Here is a 15,726-nt window from a genome sequence, read left to right on the forward strand (position 1 = left end):
TCCATTCAACAAATGTTCCCTGATGGCAAAGGTCGGGGAGGGCGTGTAGAGAATGCTTGCATTTTGAAAATGCTTTGAAAAATGTAATGAACTCTTACGACCTCAGGTCTAAGAGAACAAAGCGGCATTTAGCAGTTTGGTGCTTTTGTGATTCATCTCCTCATTAAACCTGGAGCAAGGGAGAAAGCAAATTGTCTTATCTGAATAATTATTCTGGAATAGAACAACCAGAAAGGACACTCGGCATCTTACATTTCAATACCTTCGATATTTTTGTTTTATGCAGATTAGATCAGGGGTCCTTAAACTTTTTCTGTTAAGGGCTAGATAGAAAATATTTTTTGGATTTGCAGGCCAACTACTCTGCCATTGTAGAGGAAAAGTAGCCATAAACAACATGTAGTGAGTGGGCTGGGTTTCAATAAAACTTAATATAAAGAACAGGCAGTACTTTGCCCCTTGAATTAGATCAACAGCAAAACTATATTTTGGCTTAATTTCAAAGAAATGGAATGGAGCCTCAGGAATGACTGTACCATATGCAGGGAAATGATGACAGAAAAGTACTGTCTGTGGATGTGTGAGATTCCCCAAGAGCTTAGAATGTTTGATTTTTCATTTATAACTTAGTGCCTAAATTTCATCCAGTAAGATATAAATCAAAAACATACACATATTGTCAACTTTTGGAATAGAGCTTGTTTAAAGCCTACTTTCTGCATTTGGTCCCTTTGCAAATATTTATAGATGATGTATAATTGCACCATCTAAAATAATAATCCAAGCTAATGTTTATTGAACACTTACTTATTTTGTGCCAGGCTCTGAAAATTGATTTTTCTTATAATGTATACTTGCAATTTTCTTTAAACTTCTAATATTTTTTGCTGAAATAAAACCTGGACACATTTTGAAAATTAAAAAGCACAACAGGGTTTAGAATAAAGAGCAACAATTCACTGCATTTCCTGATGACCTTATCCCCACTCTCTCATTTAACCCAGTTTCTTTTAAAACAAAAAGATGCCTACATGGATGTCCCTTGATTGTGAATTTTGGACATGAGTCATTCCTGCTGTGACAGATGACTATTTTTTTTTTTTTTTTTAAAGATGACTGGTAAGGGGATCTTAACCCTTGGCTTGGTGTTGTCAGCACCATGCTCACCCAGTGAGCTAACCGGCCATCCCTATGTAGGATCCGAACCCGTGGCCTTGGTGTTATCAGCACCACACTCTACCGAGTGAGCCACGGGCCGGCCCGACAGATGACTATTGACCCTTTCATAGGACTACCCCACTGCCCCTCAAGGGAACTTAATCCTTTCTCAAACTTTGACCCAGTATTTATTTTTATGAGCTTTAAAATGTAAAGTACATTTTACTGCTTCCATCTTCATTCTAAAGAAGAGCTTTAAATAATTAGGAAAATTTTACTTCTCTATTTGGAGAAAAGGTTTTAACTGAATTACTTTGTTTTTGAGATATAGAATGTGTGTGTCTGCCAGGAAGTGTAGTCAGAGACCTTCAGTCTGTCACCAGAGTCACCTGGGGGACATGGGGATGGTGGGACTGTGGAGAACAGGAGCGGAGACTTGGTCATTTTACCTGATGCACATTCTTAGATTTTGTTTTTCTTTTGGTGGATATATATTACTTTTCAATAACATTTTATCAGATTATTTTTAATTGTTTTAGAATGCTCCTACCTTCACTTTCACAGATACTATGAAAGGAAGGCAAGATGATATGGGAGACAGGAATACATTATTAGAAATGAGAGAAAACATCTGCATATATGGGCAATGGGTGTGTTCAAAAGGGAACAAACAGATTGTTTTAGACCCATTACAAATATCATACATAAAAGGTCCAGCTAGAGGACCTCAAAGTGTGCCATGGATTCACAAAATAGGCCAGTCTGAAGCGCAGCAGAGCGGAAAGGTTGAAAGAGCAGAATTAAATTGAAGAGACAAGTTTTATTATTAGAATAAAAATAGAAAATAAAATTAACATTCAAAATTGAGATTAATACGCAAACATAGTTTACTTAGACTTAATGCAATAATGCTTTTTGATCTTAGGGTAGGAATCCATACATTTATTAGATTCAGGACAACAGCATTTCATTGTTTTGCTTGTTGCTTAGGGAATCACCTCATGAGACCAAAAATGTACCATGACAACTGTATCTCTTAGACCCTCTGACAACTTAATTGGATTTCACTTTATAGTTTAGATTTTGTTCTGGAAAAATATACATCATGAAGAATATTTTAGTAGAATCACTAGCTGAGATTCAATGCTTAAATGTGTAGAGAGCCCTCCTGCAAAATGACCAACGTTTTGGAAATCAAATACTCAGCCTTCTGTGCACCTCCATTCTAAGTGCCCATTCCTATGGATTGTTCACGACCAAGCATTCCCACCTTACCAATGCTCTCCAGCACACACTCGGCTCCCGTGGTGGAGGCCACTCTCCCCTCGGCCAGATGGAGTGGGAAGGGTAGATAGAGCCCAGATTACTCCCTCCCATGACAGCTTAAGCTAAACAGGGTTGCCTTTTTTGACATCTTAGGAGCGTCTTCCCTTCTGATCTGCATCCCCCATGCCCAACCTACTCCATGCATCCGGCCAGATGTCGTAGTGGGGAGAGCGCAGGTCTAGCAGCCAGGCTGTCGGGATTGGACTCTCAGTCCCATCACTTCCTCTATGGTTCTGGCAAAACTGTCCTCCATTTCCCCATCTGTAAAACACAGATAAGAGCAGTACCTATCACAGAGTCGGGAGAATTCAGTAAAGCCCTCCAAAAAAGTGAAAGCACACTGCCACAGGCCAGGAAATAGGAAGGGGCTAAACTTTTTAACTGAATTCATATGGCATCAGGCAACTGGCAGGAGAACTTGAATGACGGGGATGGGACAATGAGGCATCAGAGGTAACAGCACCCTGCTGTTAAGTTGCTCCTTGAAGAAAGTCCCACTGGTAACTAACAGTACACACAATTTCAAAAGCAAGTTCTGCACAGATCCAAATAACCCTTACACTTTTTGGCCCTACAGCACTGAATGAAGAAGTCAGCCATTTTGAAAAGCGAAAGGTATTTATTTTAGTATCCACGGTGATGACTTGGGCACGATCAAGACCTCTGGACCCTGTAAGTAGAGCATCAGCTTTCCTTTATGTACCATTTCACCTTTAATACCTTGTAAGCTGTATGCAGCAGGAACTTTCTACAGTGAGTTGTATATTCTTACACTCCTAAGTCCTATCCCACAGTAAGCACTCAACAGAGTCCATTGACCATAAGCACATTCAGTTCTAAGGGATTTCGTTGTTTTCTATGCCACTAAGAAAGAAAAAAAAATTCTGCTTATTAAATTATAGCAGTGCTTGCTTATCACTTATACTTTTTGTTTTAAACATATTAAAAGAGCTCTCTTTTAGACTTCTTTAGATCTATATTTTTGTCACATACATCCTTTTTTTTTTTTTTAAATAAAAATACTTTATTGTGCAAATCCCATGAGGGTTCTAATCTTAAGGGCCAAGCCCACAGTCCCTGGCTCCAAGACTGCTCTTTGATCCCACCCTGGCCTGAAGTGCCAGGGTCTCCTGTGGAGTGTGCAGGTGCCCACAAGTATGCCCATGTGACAGTGTGACACTGTAACAGCCTCGAGGTGAAGATAGGTGGGGCAGAGTGAGGTCCCCACCTGCCCAGGTTCAGGGTCCACAAGGGTCCACACAGTCCTTTCCACTGCAGAACATGTGGTACATGCTGGTGGGAGGGAACGTGGCCACGGCACTGCAGGGAGCCCACCTGGATGGCCGCCAGCAAGGCCAACCAGCCCCTATCATGCAACAGGGAGCTGGCTTCCACCTTCATATATGAGAACACGCCCAGACACAGCATCCACAAAGACTATCCCAGCAGAAGTGCCCATCATAGACGGGTGGGGGCTCAGGATCTCCAGCACCATCAGCTAGGCTCCAAAGAGCATGCCCAGTGGAGAGAGGCCACCCAGCCCTGCCAGGGACCTGCACAGTGTGGCAACGGCCAGGCAGCAGGCAAGGGGGTTGATGACACTGCCCAGCACAGCGGCCAGGTGCCCACAGGGCAAGCAGGAGAAGCTCTGCACAGCAGGCAGCACACCGTTGGTCAGCACATTGGTAATGGCCAGCAAGCCCAGCAGGCGGGCACCATGGGCCCAGAGCAGCCGATGGGCCTCAGGGTCTGGGCCAGGGGTGGTGCCCACCACTTGACTCAGGGGCTCCTGCAACGGTGAGGCCTCTTCTTTTTCCTTTGCCCCATACATTCTTGTACATATATTAAAACAAAAATATAAGCAAAATACAGTGGTTATGGTATTCCCAAAACTTCATTGTCAGAGTGCAAATCACACCTGAATCACACCTACATTCTGTCTTTTTCGACACCATTAACTCAGTATAAAACCTGCATCGTGTAATTTACCTGTAGGTACTTTCCTATAAAGCACATGGTTATTACATTGCAAGAAAAAGCGGACCGTAGTCATTCTTCCACCATTGCTTATTCTCTTTACTAACATCGAACTGACATTTGCTGCTCCATTTCTGTGCCTTTGCACCTACACAACACCTTCTGCTTCAGTGCTGAATCACAGTATAAACTTTTAAAAGACATTTTAAAAGGCAATTAAATCAACATGAGTAGTACCTAAATCAATGTGAAGTGACAACAATATGAACAGAGTGTTCAAATCACCCAGGCACCAGCAATAACAACGTCAATGCTTCCTGTTTGACCATAATGATTATAAGCCATTGTTTACAAGACACATTGTAATTTCAGAGACATTAAATGTGAAAAAAATGCATATGTTAGACTCATTGGAAAATATTATTTTTAAAAAGGAAATATTGGGCCGAGCCCGTGGCGCACTCGGTAGAGTGCTGCGCTGGGAGCGCGCGGGTTCGGATCCTACATAGGAATGACCGGTGCACTCACTGGCTGAGTGCCGGTCACGGAAAAAAAAAAAAAAAAAAAAAAAAAGGAAATATTTAGGGACTTATCTCTTTTATTGTACCAAATGCCATTTGTTCGTTTAGTTGTCTCTCCCTTGGTGGACTGAGAGATCCCTGAAGGCAGGGACCACAGGTTTTATGTCCTTTTTTGGTAAAGTTCACTCACCTACTCCATTTAGTTGCCATCACCTCAAGGAGCAGGTCAGGTAATTTTATTCCTATTAAGTTCCTTCCCTCTAGTTAAGTGTCTGCTACATAATAATCATTGGGCATCCAGCTAGCTGACCATTGTGCTGGCTTCGCGACTGATTTTCCCCAGTAACTTAAGCAAAATGGGAAATTGACTGACTCATAATTGAAGATTACTGTTGAACTTCAGGCACAGCTGGGTCTAGAGGCGTAAGCAATGTCCTCAGTACTCACTTACTCTTACTCTCTTCTGTTGCTTCTTTTCCCCTCTGAGTAGGCTTCATTCTCCAGGAAGCCCTCCCCTCCTTCTGACTCCCAGAGCTTTAGTTCTCTTCTCACTTAGGTCATGTTTCATCCCAAGACTGGAACGTGCTGATTGGCTAGGTCTTAGGTCATAGGCCTCACCTTGAACCAGCCACTGTGGCCAGGAGAATGTAGTGCTCTGATTGGCCTGACTTGCGATCATAGAACTCACTTCTAGAGCCAGGAATGATCAGCCCCCTACACTAAACAGACTGAGAGTGGAAAAGTGATAGTTCCCCCGAAAAAAGATGTGGAGAAAGGACTCCTGTGATAGCTCCTGGGTCCTTTTGGCATGCCCCTATCCTCTCACTTGGTTTTAATTTGAATTTTCCTACTGGCTAATGATGATTTAAAAGTCACATTTATTAAGGTATAATTTACATACAGTAAAATTAACCCTTTTTACTGTAGAGTCCTATGAGTCTTGGCAAATGCATAGTTGTGCAACTACCACAACAATCATGATAGAGAACATTTCCACTACCCCTTCTCAAATTCTCTACCTCACACCACCAAAAAGTCAATTCCAGGTGGATTACATAATTAAAAGTAAAAAGCAAAACTTTAATTTTAAAAGAAAAATTACAGAATTTATAGGGAAGGATTTCTTTTAAAAGACCCAATAATGCTATTAATTTTTTAAAAATTGATAAATTCAGCTGCAATAAAATTAATGAAGTATTTAGATAGAATGATACTGTGTTTGAGATTTGCTCTGAAATATTCCAAGGGTATAAGGAAGTAGCTGGGGGTATAGATATAACAAGATTTTCTATACAAGACACAGAAGTTTGTCCCCAAAAACTCTAAGATGAAGATCATGTGATGTGCTTGAAATCAGAGGGAGCTAAGCAGGACTTTTGGTTGCAAGTAGCAGAAGCAGATTTCTTCATCAGAAAGAGGAAGTTATAAAGATATAAACAATGTCTTACAAAATCCATGGACAGAGCTGCCACGGGGCATCAGGGATTGGGGACCTATGGGGATCTCAGTACATCCTTACCACTGCTTTTCTCTGCATCTATCTTCTTGTCATCATTGTAGGAAATCTTAACAACCAAGGGAACCAGTTCTAAGTAAAATAGTGAGTCACTAACATAATAAGGGTGGAACAAATTATTGTGTATTTATGACCTTTCAAAAGATATATCTTCAGCTCTCACTATGAAAAATGGCCTAACAGCAGCCCTTCTGGGCATCCCTGATAACACAAATGTTAGTCTCTACTGCTGTTTTCCAGTAAAAGTAACTCCAGGACTCTGTGGGAGGTATTTGTTTCCATGTCTTGGGTCAGTAAAAATCTGGGTAGACTTGGAACATGTTGTTGACACCGAAAAGCCAAGGTATTTTCAGAGTTGTCATGGGACATGCTGAGAAGACAAAGAGTGTTCCCTACTAGCCAAGTCGTGAGACGCTGAGCATCACAAAAATAATTCTGTGCTGGATGTTTTCCATCTGCCTTTCCAAACCCACTCTCCACCCTTCTCCACTGTGCTCTGACCTTACAGTCTAGCTCAGCAAGCAACCTTGCCCTCTGCTCCCGATTAGGTTAGGGCAATAGAGAGTACTGGTGGCAGGATGGGGTCAATGCTTGTGGACCTAGGAGAGATACAGAGCCCCCTATTACTGTGTGATTTCCCTACACCCTTCCTACATCTTTGTAAATAGTCCTGTTGTTAAACTCTCCTCAGATTATTTACTTTGAGTATGCTATTTCTTTCGAGTAAGTCTCCTTCCATTGGATGGCTTGGCCACCTTTGAGAATGGCCTCCAGGGCCATTGTGCAGTTCTGCATCAAGCCTGTGGAGGGGAGAAGCACAAAAGATCATGCATAGGAAGCTTTATGAACCAGGCCTGGAAGAGGTGTCATCACTTCTGCTTATACCTTTGAATAAAACCCAGTCACATGGCACACCTGGCTGCAAGGGATATGCAGTCTAGCTGTGTTTCAGGAAATCAGGTTGGTCCAGTCTCTGTCAAAGAAGAAAGTTGCCATGGGCCAGCCCGTGGCTCACTCAGGAGGGTGTGGTGCTTATAACACCAAGGCCACGGGTTCGGATCCCATATAGGGATGGCCGGTTAGCTCACTGGGGGAGTGTGGTGCTGACAACACCAAGCCAAGGGTTAAGATCTCCTTACCGTTCATCATTTTTTAAAAAAAAAAAAAGAAAGTTGCCAATTTTCCAGGAAGATCTCGTCCCTGATTAAGAGAGACTACAAGGAAGATACAGCCCTTCTCCCTCTGGGGTCATTGTCATGTCTGGATGTGACTCTTGGAACTGCTGCTACCAGTCTGAAGAGGAAATCCACACACAGAGGGAGCTATAGCTAAGAGGGCATCAGAAAAGCAGAACCAGGACACAAGTCCATGATGCCCAGAGCTGCTATACTTTGGAACGTTACTTATGGAAGGTAATGAAGTGCCCTGGTGGTTAGGCCATTTTGAGTAACTTGTTTTCTGTAACTTGCAGCCAAAAGCATCCTAAGATTGTCCTATTATTAACATTCATGCAAATTCTAATATTCTATCATATTCACCCTTCTTTTGTATCAAAACTGCATGTCATATATTTGAATCAGAAGAAAGGTGAATATGATAGAATATTAGAATTTGCATGAATTTTAATAAGCAGGAGAATCTTAATACATATGGGTTTTTTTCTTAGTACCTATATATTTTAAAAGTCTAGCTATGTATTTGTTTCTGTAAGTGTAAGTGAAGGGGGATAACCAGAGGTGACCCTGACTCAGGCAAATAGTCCAAAACAAGAAGGACTTATGGGCTCTGGTTGTCACACATAATAACCAGGTAAGAAGAGTCCAGCAAGTGATGTGCACGGGTGGTCAAACACAATGACCAATTAAAAAGAAGGTCCAACATAATGTCATAAGACAAAAGATGGCTCAAAATCCTAAATAATAATAATAAGATTACTCTGTAGATTCAGTTCTTCACCTCTTAGAAGGAGGAAGCCTCTAAGCAAACTTAGTAATTACACTGAGATGCTAATAAAGCAGACTGAGTTTCCAGGATTGCTGTCAGCTGTCAATATACAACAATGAAAGGGTAATGGGTACAATGCTGGCTAAAGAAAACATCAACAACTCACCATTTATTGGAAAGGCAAATGCTGCAAACAGTTTCAAGGAACTAAAACCTAAATGAAAGGCATGGGTTTAAAACATACTTAGATTTGTTGTAACAAGTGAAATTTTAGGACTGAAAGGAACGCAGACCAACATCTCAACAATCACTAGCCAAGGCTCATATGTGCACAACCAGGACTCTGTCCTAGCCAGGAATCAAGGGATGACATAGCAGAACCCACAGCCCTGGCTGGTTGGAATTTATGAGCTACAATGCGGCTGGCAGACAGAGACTGATCTCCTTTTCTCTCAGTCTCAGTCTCAGAATGTCAGGAAAGAGATTGACTTGCCATCAAAACCTGTGGCCAGAAAACCTTGCAGTGCACTTTGTGGAATGTGGTCGTTTCTGCTGCAGCTGAGAGGACTGAGTGTGTGGCAAATCCTAGACGACAGGTGTTGGGCGACAGTCACAGGGAGCGGAGGGGTTGGTTAGGCAGGCTGGCCACCGCGTCATGTTAGCCAAGACCATGGGATGCCAGTTCTCATTCATCCCGAAGGCAAAGCTGATTACACTGTTTCCAGACACCCTGGTAAGGAGGGTTGCCAGAGTTAGCAAATAAAAATATGGGACATCCAGTTAAATCTGAATTTCAGGTAAACAGCAAATAATTTTTTAGCATATGTATACCCCATGCAATATGGAAGACATACTTATACTAAAAAATGATTCATCTCTTTATCTGAAATTCAAATTTAGCTGAGTGCCCCATATTTTATCTGGAAACCCTACATGTGAACCACCAAACACATTTAAGGGGACAGCTATTGATAACAATATATATTCAGTGGTTCAAATCCCCTTGCCCACCAGCTGCCAAAAACAAAACAAACAAACAAAAACACCCAATATGTATTAATCAAGTATCTTCTACTCTGTCACCAGAATTGGGGTGGACTAACTTGATCTTCCCCTCAAAAACTAATTGTCTCCGTCTTTCTCCCAAGGGCATCCTTGTCATTTCAGCTGTTCTAACCTCACTCCGTCCCATCCATCAGCCAATCCATCAATAAATTCTGTTAATTCATCACCCAAAATATATCATAAACTCATCTAATGCTCTTTGTATCTGTGGAAACTTTCTAGCCCAAGCCACAGCCATTAGCTCCTTAGATTGTCTGGGTAGCTGGTGCCTTCCCTTGATTCCTTCCAATGCATTCTCCACACACAACCTAAGTGATCTTGTTAAAATGTAATTCACAGCTTGTTGCAGTCCTGTTTAAAAAGCTTAAAACCCTTCAATAGCCTTCTGTCACCCTTAGAATAAATCTAAACTCCTCAATATGATTATAACCCCTGATAATGTAGCTGTCACCCACCTCGTCCCCTACCAGTTCCCACTGTAGCTCCAGTCCTTTGGGGCTTTCTTCCTTTTTCTCAAACATGATGGCAATTGTGCTCCTACCTCGGGGTCCTCGTCCTGTGTTTCTTCTGCTTCTTTGATTAATTCCATGTAAGCTCTGAGCTCACATACTTTTTTTTTCTTTTAAAGATGACTGGTAAGGGGATCTTAACCCTTGACTTGGTATTGTCAGCACCACGCTCAGGCAGTGAGCAAACCGGCCATCCCTATATAGGATCTGAACCCGTGGCCTTGGTGTTATCAGCACCACACTCTCCCGAGTGAGCCACAGGCCGGCCCTTCACATACTTTGAACTGGTTCTTTAACTTAGACCAATGTGCTGTAATTGAAAGGTTCCATATTGAATGCTATATTTTTAAAACCCTGCTCCAACAAGGACCAGTAAATCTTGTTGGATTTTTGGCAGATCACTCTGTGGCATAGCTCTCAATTTTTCCCCTTGATTCTCCAGTAAGTTTTAATTTAGTTGTTTTGGATGCATCTCTCTATGGGACTGCATAGGAGGGTGAGTAGTGAGAGACTGAGTATGATGCACAGCTCAGTAGACTGTTAAGAAACCTTTTTCATCCCTGATTCCCAGAGTAAACCAATAGTTCATCTGATCTGATAAAACCAGTTTTCAAAGCTGGAGACAGAAACTTGTACATGGAATATTCTTATTAACATGTGATTAGTTGATGGGGGAGGGCCAGTGTGGAAAATAGAAAAAAAAAAAAAACCCACAATTTAAAAAAAATTTAATTTATTTTTTTATTGAATCAAAATTGATTATACGTATTTTGAGGGTTCAACATTGAGATATGTTGATCAAATCAATATTACTAGCACCTATATTGTTACAAATCGTTAATTCTTTATTCCCTTTCCAATATTTCCCTATCCCCCCTCCCTCCTCCTTCCCCCCGTCTAATCACCCTAGATTTTTTTCTCTACTTCTGAAAGAGTCATGGTTACTCTGTTGATTTGTTGCCTAGCTGATCTGTCCAATGCTGAAGGTGTGATCAGGTTCCCCAATATTATCACAGAGCAGATGCTTCTTCTGTCACTCTGAAATGGGCTTTGTGGAGGAGAGAGACATCCTCTTCTTTTCTTTATCTCTGCTGGTGACTCTCCTTGTGTCAATGCACTCCAGTGGCTGGCGGACCACCTGCGTGGTGGTTGTGGCATCTAGCTGCTTTCCCGGCAGCCATGGTTATTGTGGTGGCTATGGTGGGCCACCCACATGGAGGTTATGTTTTTGGCATGCTCCTTGGTGCTGGCCATATGCTGGTTGTGGGGCATGTCTGGTCCCTGGCTCCATACCTCAGGTCCCCAAGTGGGTCCCAAGATGCTGGTATGGTGTGCCTGGCTGTGGGAGGGAGGTCAGGTCCCCTTCTCCATGCCTTGGGTCCCTGGGTGGGCCCCGAGGCACTGGTGTGATATGCCTGGTTGTGGAAATGGGGTCTGGTTCCCGGTTCCAAGTCTCCGGTTCCCAGGCAGGTCCCAAGGCACTGGTGGTGTGGCTGGGCCAGAACTAATTTTTTGTCCTTTGCTTACTTCTAAAATGGAGGAACTTCCTGTGGGAACCAGTACTTGAGCTGTGTGGTTGAACTAAATTGCTGCTTTGCTGCTATTTCCCTAGGGAAGGCTTTTTGTGCAACTCAGGGTTTATGGTTGACCTTATAGGTACTTTTGGCTCTCCAGAGACCCAGGGGATCTGGGTTGTGCAGAAACTCTGATCTGGCCCTGAGTTTTTTCATCAAACTGCACCCCATGCAATTCTGCATTCCCAACTAGTCTCCTCTGAGTGGTCCTGTGCTGATTGGGGGGAAGATTGGCTGTCCTTGCTGTGTACCAGTGTTCTCACGGTGGGCACATCTCCCCCACTGCCCATGCTCCAAACACTTCCCATGGCACAGGCCCTGCACCGGTCCTTTGTGTTGACTCACCGGCCTCTGAATGGCTCCCTTTTTTCAGTTGTTGTGGCTCCTTGCTCCTGTGTGGGTCCACAGGAACTCTATTCATGGTCTTGCTGTCCTGGGGGCCACCAAGGCCCTCTTCTCCCCTGTCACCTCCATGTAACTCCATCTGAAGGGCAGAGCTGCAGCTTCTGCCAGCTCCTGCTCCATGTGCTCAGCAGCTCCAGCCTTAAAGCAGCCGCGGCCCGAAATGTTCCCAGCAGTTTTTTCTTCCTCTCATCGTGGTTTCTTCCCCTTCATGAATTCTGTAGGTCTCTCCTTTTCTTCCCCTGAGCTCCAGCAGCCCCAGCATGGCTGATGTTACATTGTTATAGTTGTAAATTAGTTGATTTGTGGGAGAGAGTGACACTGGGAACCGTCTATTCTGCCATCTTGACCAGAACTCAAAAACCCCACAATTTAAATTTAAAACTAAGGGCCAGCCCGTGGCTCACTCGGGAGAGTGCGGTGCTGATAACACCAAGGCCATGGGTTCGGATCCTATATAGGTATGGCCAGTTCGCTCACTGGCTGAGCGTGGTGCTGACAACACCAAGCTAAGGGTTAAGATCCCCTTACCGGTCATCTTTTAAAAAATAAATAAATAAATAAATAAACAAATAAATTTAAAACTAAAATTATGTACGTTGCAAGAACTATTAGAAATGGTTTATTTAATACCTTTATGGAATCGCAGTGACAACCCATGACAGTCTCTGCAAAATAAAAGACATTTGAATTTTTAATTTTCCCTTTTTTCTGGAATCATGGAGGGCATTGAAGAGAAGAAAGAAGGTTCCTGCTGTGGCAGAAACCCTTAAGAAAAAGCAAAGGAATTTCACAGAGCTGGAGATCAAATGCCTGAGAAAGAAGTTTGCCCAAAAGATGCTTTGAAAGGTGAGGAGGAAGCTTATCTATGAAAGGTAAGCACTATCACAAGGAATATATGCAGGTGCACAGAAGTGAGATTGGAATGGCTGGGATGGCAAGAAGAGCTGGCCACTTCCACGTGCCTGCAGAACCCAAATTGACGTTTGTCCTCAGTATCAAAGGCATCAATGGTGTAAGCCCAAAGGTCCAAAGGTGTTGCAGCTTCTCTGCCTTCTTCAGCTCTTCCATGGCACCCATGTTAAGCTTGACAAGGCTTCAGTGAACATGCTGAAGATTGTGAAATCATATATTGCATGGGGTACCCGAACCCAAAGTCAGTAAATGAACCAATCTACAAGTGTGGTTATGGCAAAATCAATAAGAAGCAAACTTCCTTGACAGGTAACACTTTCATTGATTGATCTCTTGGTAAATACGGCACCATCTGCGTGGAGTATCTGATTCATGAGATCTATACTGTTGGAAATAGCTTCAAAGAAGCAAATCACTTCCTGTGGCCCTTCACACTATCTTCTCCACGAGGCAGAACAAAAAAAAAGACCACCCATTTTGTAGAAGGTGAACTTGCTGTAGAGGTGAAGAGGGAAGACCAGATCAACAGGCTTGTTAGAGGGATGAACTGAGGTGTCTGCCATGATTGTTTTGTGCTCTGGTCAGTTAATAAACACTGACTGCTTTCAAGTTGAAATAAATAAATAAAATAGAATAAATTTTTAATTTTGTTTAGATTAAGTTTAAATTATAAAATTTGGGGCTGGTTGGTTAGCTCAGTTGGTACAGCATGGTGGTGACAACACCAAGGTCCAGGGTTCGATCCTGGCACTGGTCAGCCTCCCCCCGCAAAATAAAAATAAAAGAAAATGAATTTGGCTAGCTAACGCATTTTTTAAAAAATTAAATCACTTTTAAAATAAGCAGTAGATTTGTTTTATTTGAGCTTACAAGAACACATCTTTGGGCTTTGAAGTTTTATGTATGTCTAATACACCACATCTACTTCTTTTCTCTCTTATAGGATGATACTGAGGTTCCATTTACTGAAGAGGAGTATCGAAGAAGAAGGAATCATCCTAACTTTCTCGACCACATAAATGCTGAAAAAATGGTTCTCAAATTTGGAAAAAATGTAAGTCTAGAATAATAGAATATTTAGAGTAGCAAAATAATTTTTTGAGGTGGTATGCAATGGCTTCTTTCTCCTCATCTGTAATTACTCAACCCTCAATCCTGGTCAAGGTAATAGTTTTATCTTTTTTTGAGGGCTGTCTGCATGGACAGGGCTGTTTATGGCTTTATGTACATCATCTCAATTCTCTAAACATCTCTTTGTTTCGTTTCCTTGTCTTGACACCCATAGATCTCAGAGCTTCAGGCTCACTCCAAGATGCACTGTCCTTACGGGTCCTGGCCCAGGTTCTGGTCGAACCCACAGAGTTGAAAGCCCTATATCAGATCCCCAGCCACACTCAAGCCCTCACCTACTAAGAAGTCTGTGGGTCCAAATAATCACTTGGGCCAGAAGAGGCAAATAACTCAGAGTTGGAACAGGGAGAAGGGGAACCACATTTCCCTTGTTCCAGATTCTATCTCACTTGTTTCTTAAAACAACTCTGAAAAGTGCATATTAACCTCATCTTACAAATAAGGAGAAGGAAACTTCCAGAGGATTAAGGAATTTACTCAATGTCACATAACCAGGATTTTCCAAGCACTGTCCTGAGCACGTCTCGGCCTCATCTGATCTGCTCCTTACGACGGTATTGTCACACACATCATTATGCCCATTTCACTGATGTGGGAGCTGTGGGAAAGAGAAGTCAAGTGCAGGTGCTGTGATTCAAACCAAGATCCATTAGACACCGAAGCCTGTGGGGTTTTGTTTTTATTTATTTTTTTCCTGATTCCAAAACATCTTGACACATCGTTGGTTACCATTTATTAAGACACCTATAGCTGAGAAATAAATGTAAACAGTAATAATAGCTTATTAGTCCTCTATTACAGCAAAATTTATCATTTTGACATTTTGACCTATGTCCATAATAAGATTATTTTATTTCTCTTGACTTTTTTCAAAGTAGATGACAGGAATGCCCTGGTAATGCATAAATAGTAACAGCTAAAAAATTATGGAGAGCTGCTTCCTGTGTGTCTAGCACTCTGCAAAATGTTGTACTTACAGTATCTCACGTACAAGAGTACTTCACAAAGTTCATGAAAAGATTCATATTACCTTTCAAATTCTCTTTTTCCACAAACTTCTGAAGTACTGTCATATAATCCTCGAAATTCTGTGAAGTAGGTACTATTATCATCATCCTCTTTTAACTTACGTAGAACTTATGTGCGAGTAGAACCCCAAAAACCGCTAAAGGTCCATTACATTTTTCCCCTTAGTGGAATACCTGCACTGATATGTACAAAAGGACTTCAAAAAGTTTGTGGAAAGATGGAATTAAAAGATAAAAATATAAAATATGAACTTTATTTCTCAACATAAGCTCCATCAAGTTCAAGACGTTTTGTAAGCAATTATGTCAGCCATTTAGTTCATCCCCAAAGAATTGAGGGTCCTGGGAACTTAACTATGTCAAGGCAGCCTTTTTTACATTATTAGCTGAAGAAAACTGGGTGCCTTTTGAAGATTTTTTTAAGATTAGGAAACAAAAAACTCAGAAGGAGTCAAATCAGGACTGTAATATGGATGCCTAATGATTTCCCATCTCTTTGGCTAACACTCTGCAAACGCTCTCATAATAAGCAGATGTTATCATTCTTTGGCCCTCCAGAAAGTCAACAAGCAAAATGCATTGAGTATCCCAAAAAACTGTTGCCATGACCTTTGCTCTTGACTGAGCTGCTTTTGCCTTGACTGGACCACTTCCACCTCT

The 15,726-nt window shown here is 42.0% G+C and overlaps 1 protein-coding gene and 2 pseudogenes across 4 annotated transcripts in view; 2 read left to right on the forward strand and 1 right to left on the reverse strand.

Annotated features, from left to right (window-relative positions):
• Positions 1-15,726, forward strand: part of AK7 (adenylate kinase 7) — an 81,447-nt gene that overhangs the window by 15,853 nt on the left and 49,868 nt on the right. For all 4 annotated transcript variants that reach the window (XM_063091594.1, XM_063091596.1, XM_063091598.1 and 1 more), the window contains exons 4-5: positions 3,062-3,156; positions 13,851-13,961. In XM_063091594.1, coding sequence (XP_062947664.1) covers positions 3,062-3,156; positions 13,851-13,961 — 206 coding nt within the window. The remainder of the gene's footprint in view (positions 1-3,061; positions 3,157-13,850; positions 13,962-15,726) is intronic.
• LOC134371774 (solute carrier family 52, riboflavin transporter, member 2-like) lies at positions 3,723-4,306 on the reverse strand (annotated as a pseudogene).
• LOC134373975 (large ribosomal subunit protein uL30-like) lies at positions 12,712-13,458 on the forward strand (annotated as a pseudogene).

Source organism: Cynocephalus volans, chromosome 3 (assembly GCF_027409185.1).
Source record: "Cynocephalus volans isolate mCynVol1 chromosome 3, mCynVol1.pri, whole genome shotgun sequence".
Classification (NCBI taxonomy): domain Eukaryota; kingdom Metazoa; phylum Chordata; class Mammalia; order Dermoptera; family Cynocephalidae; genus Cynocephalus; species Cynocephalus volans.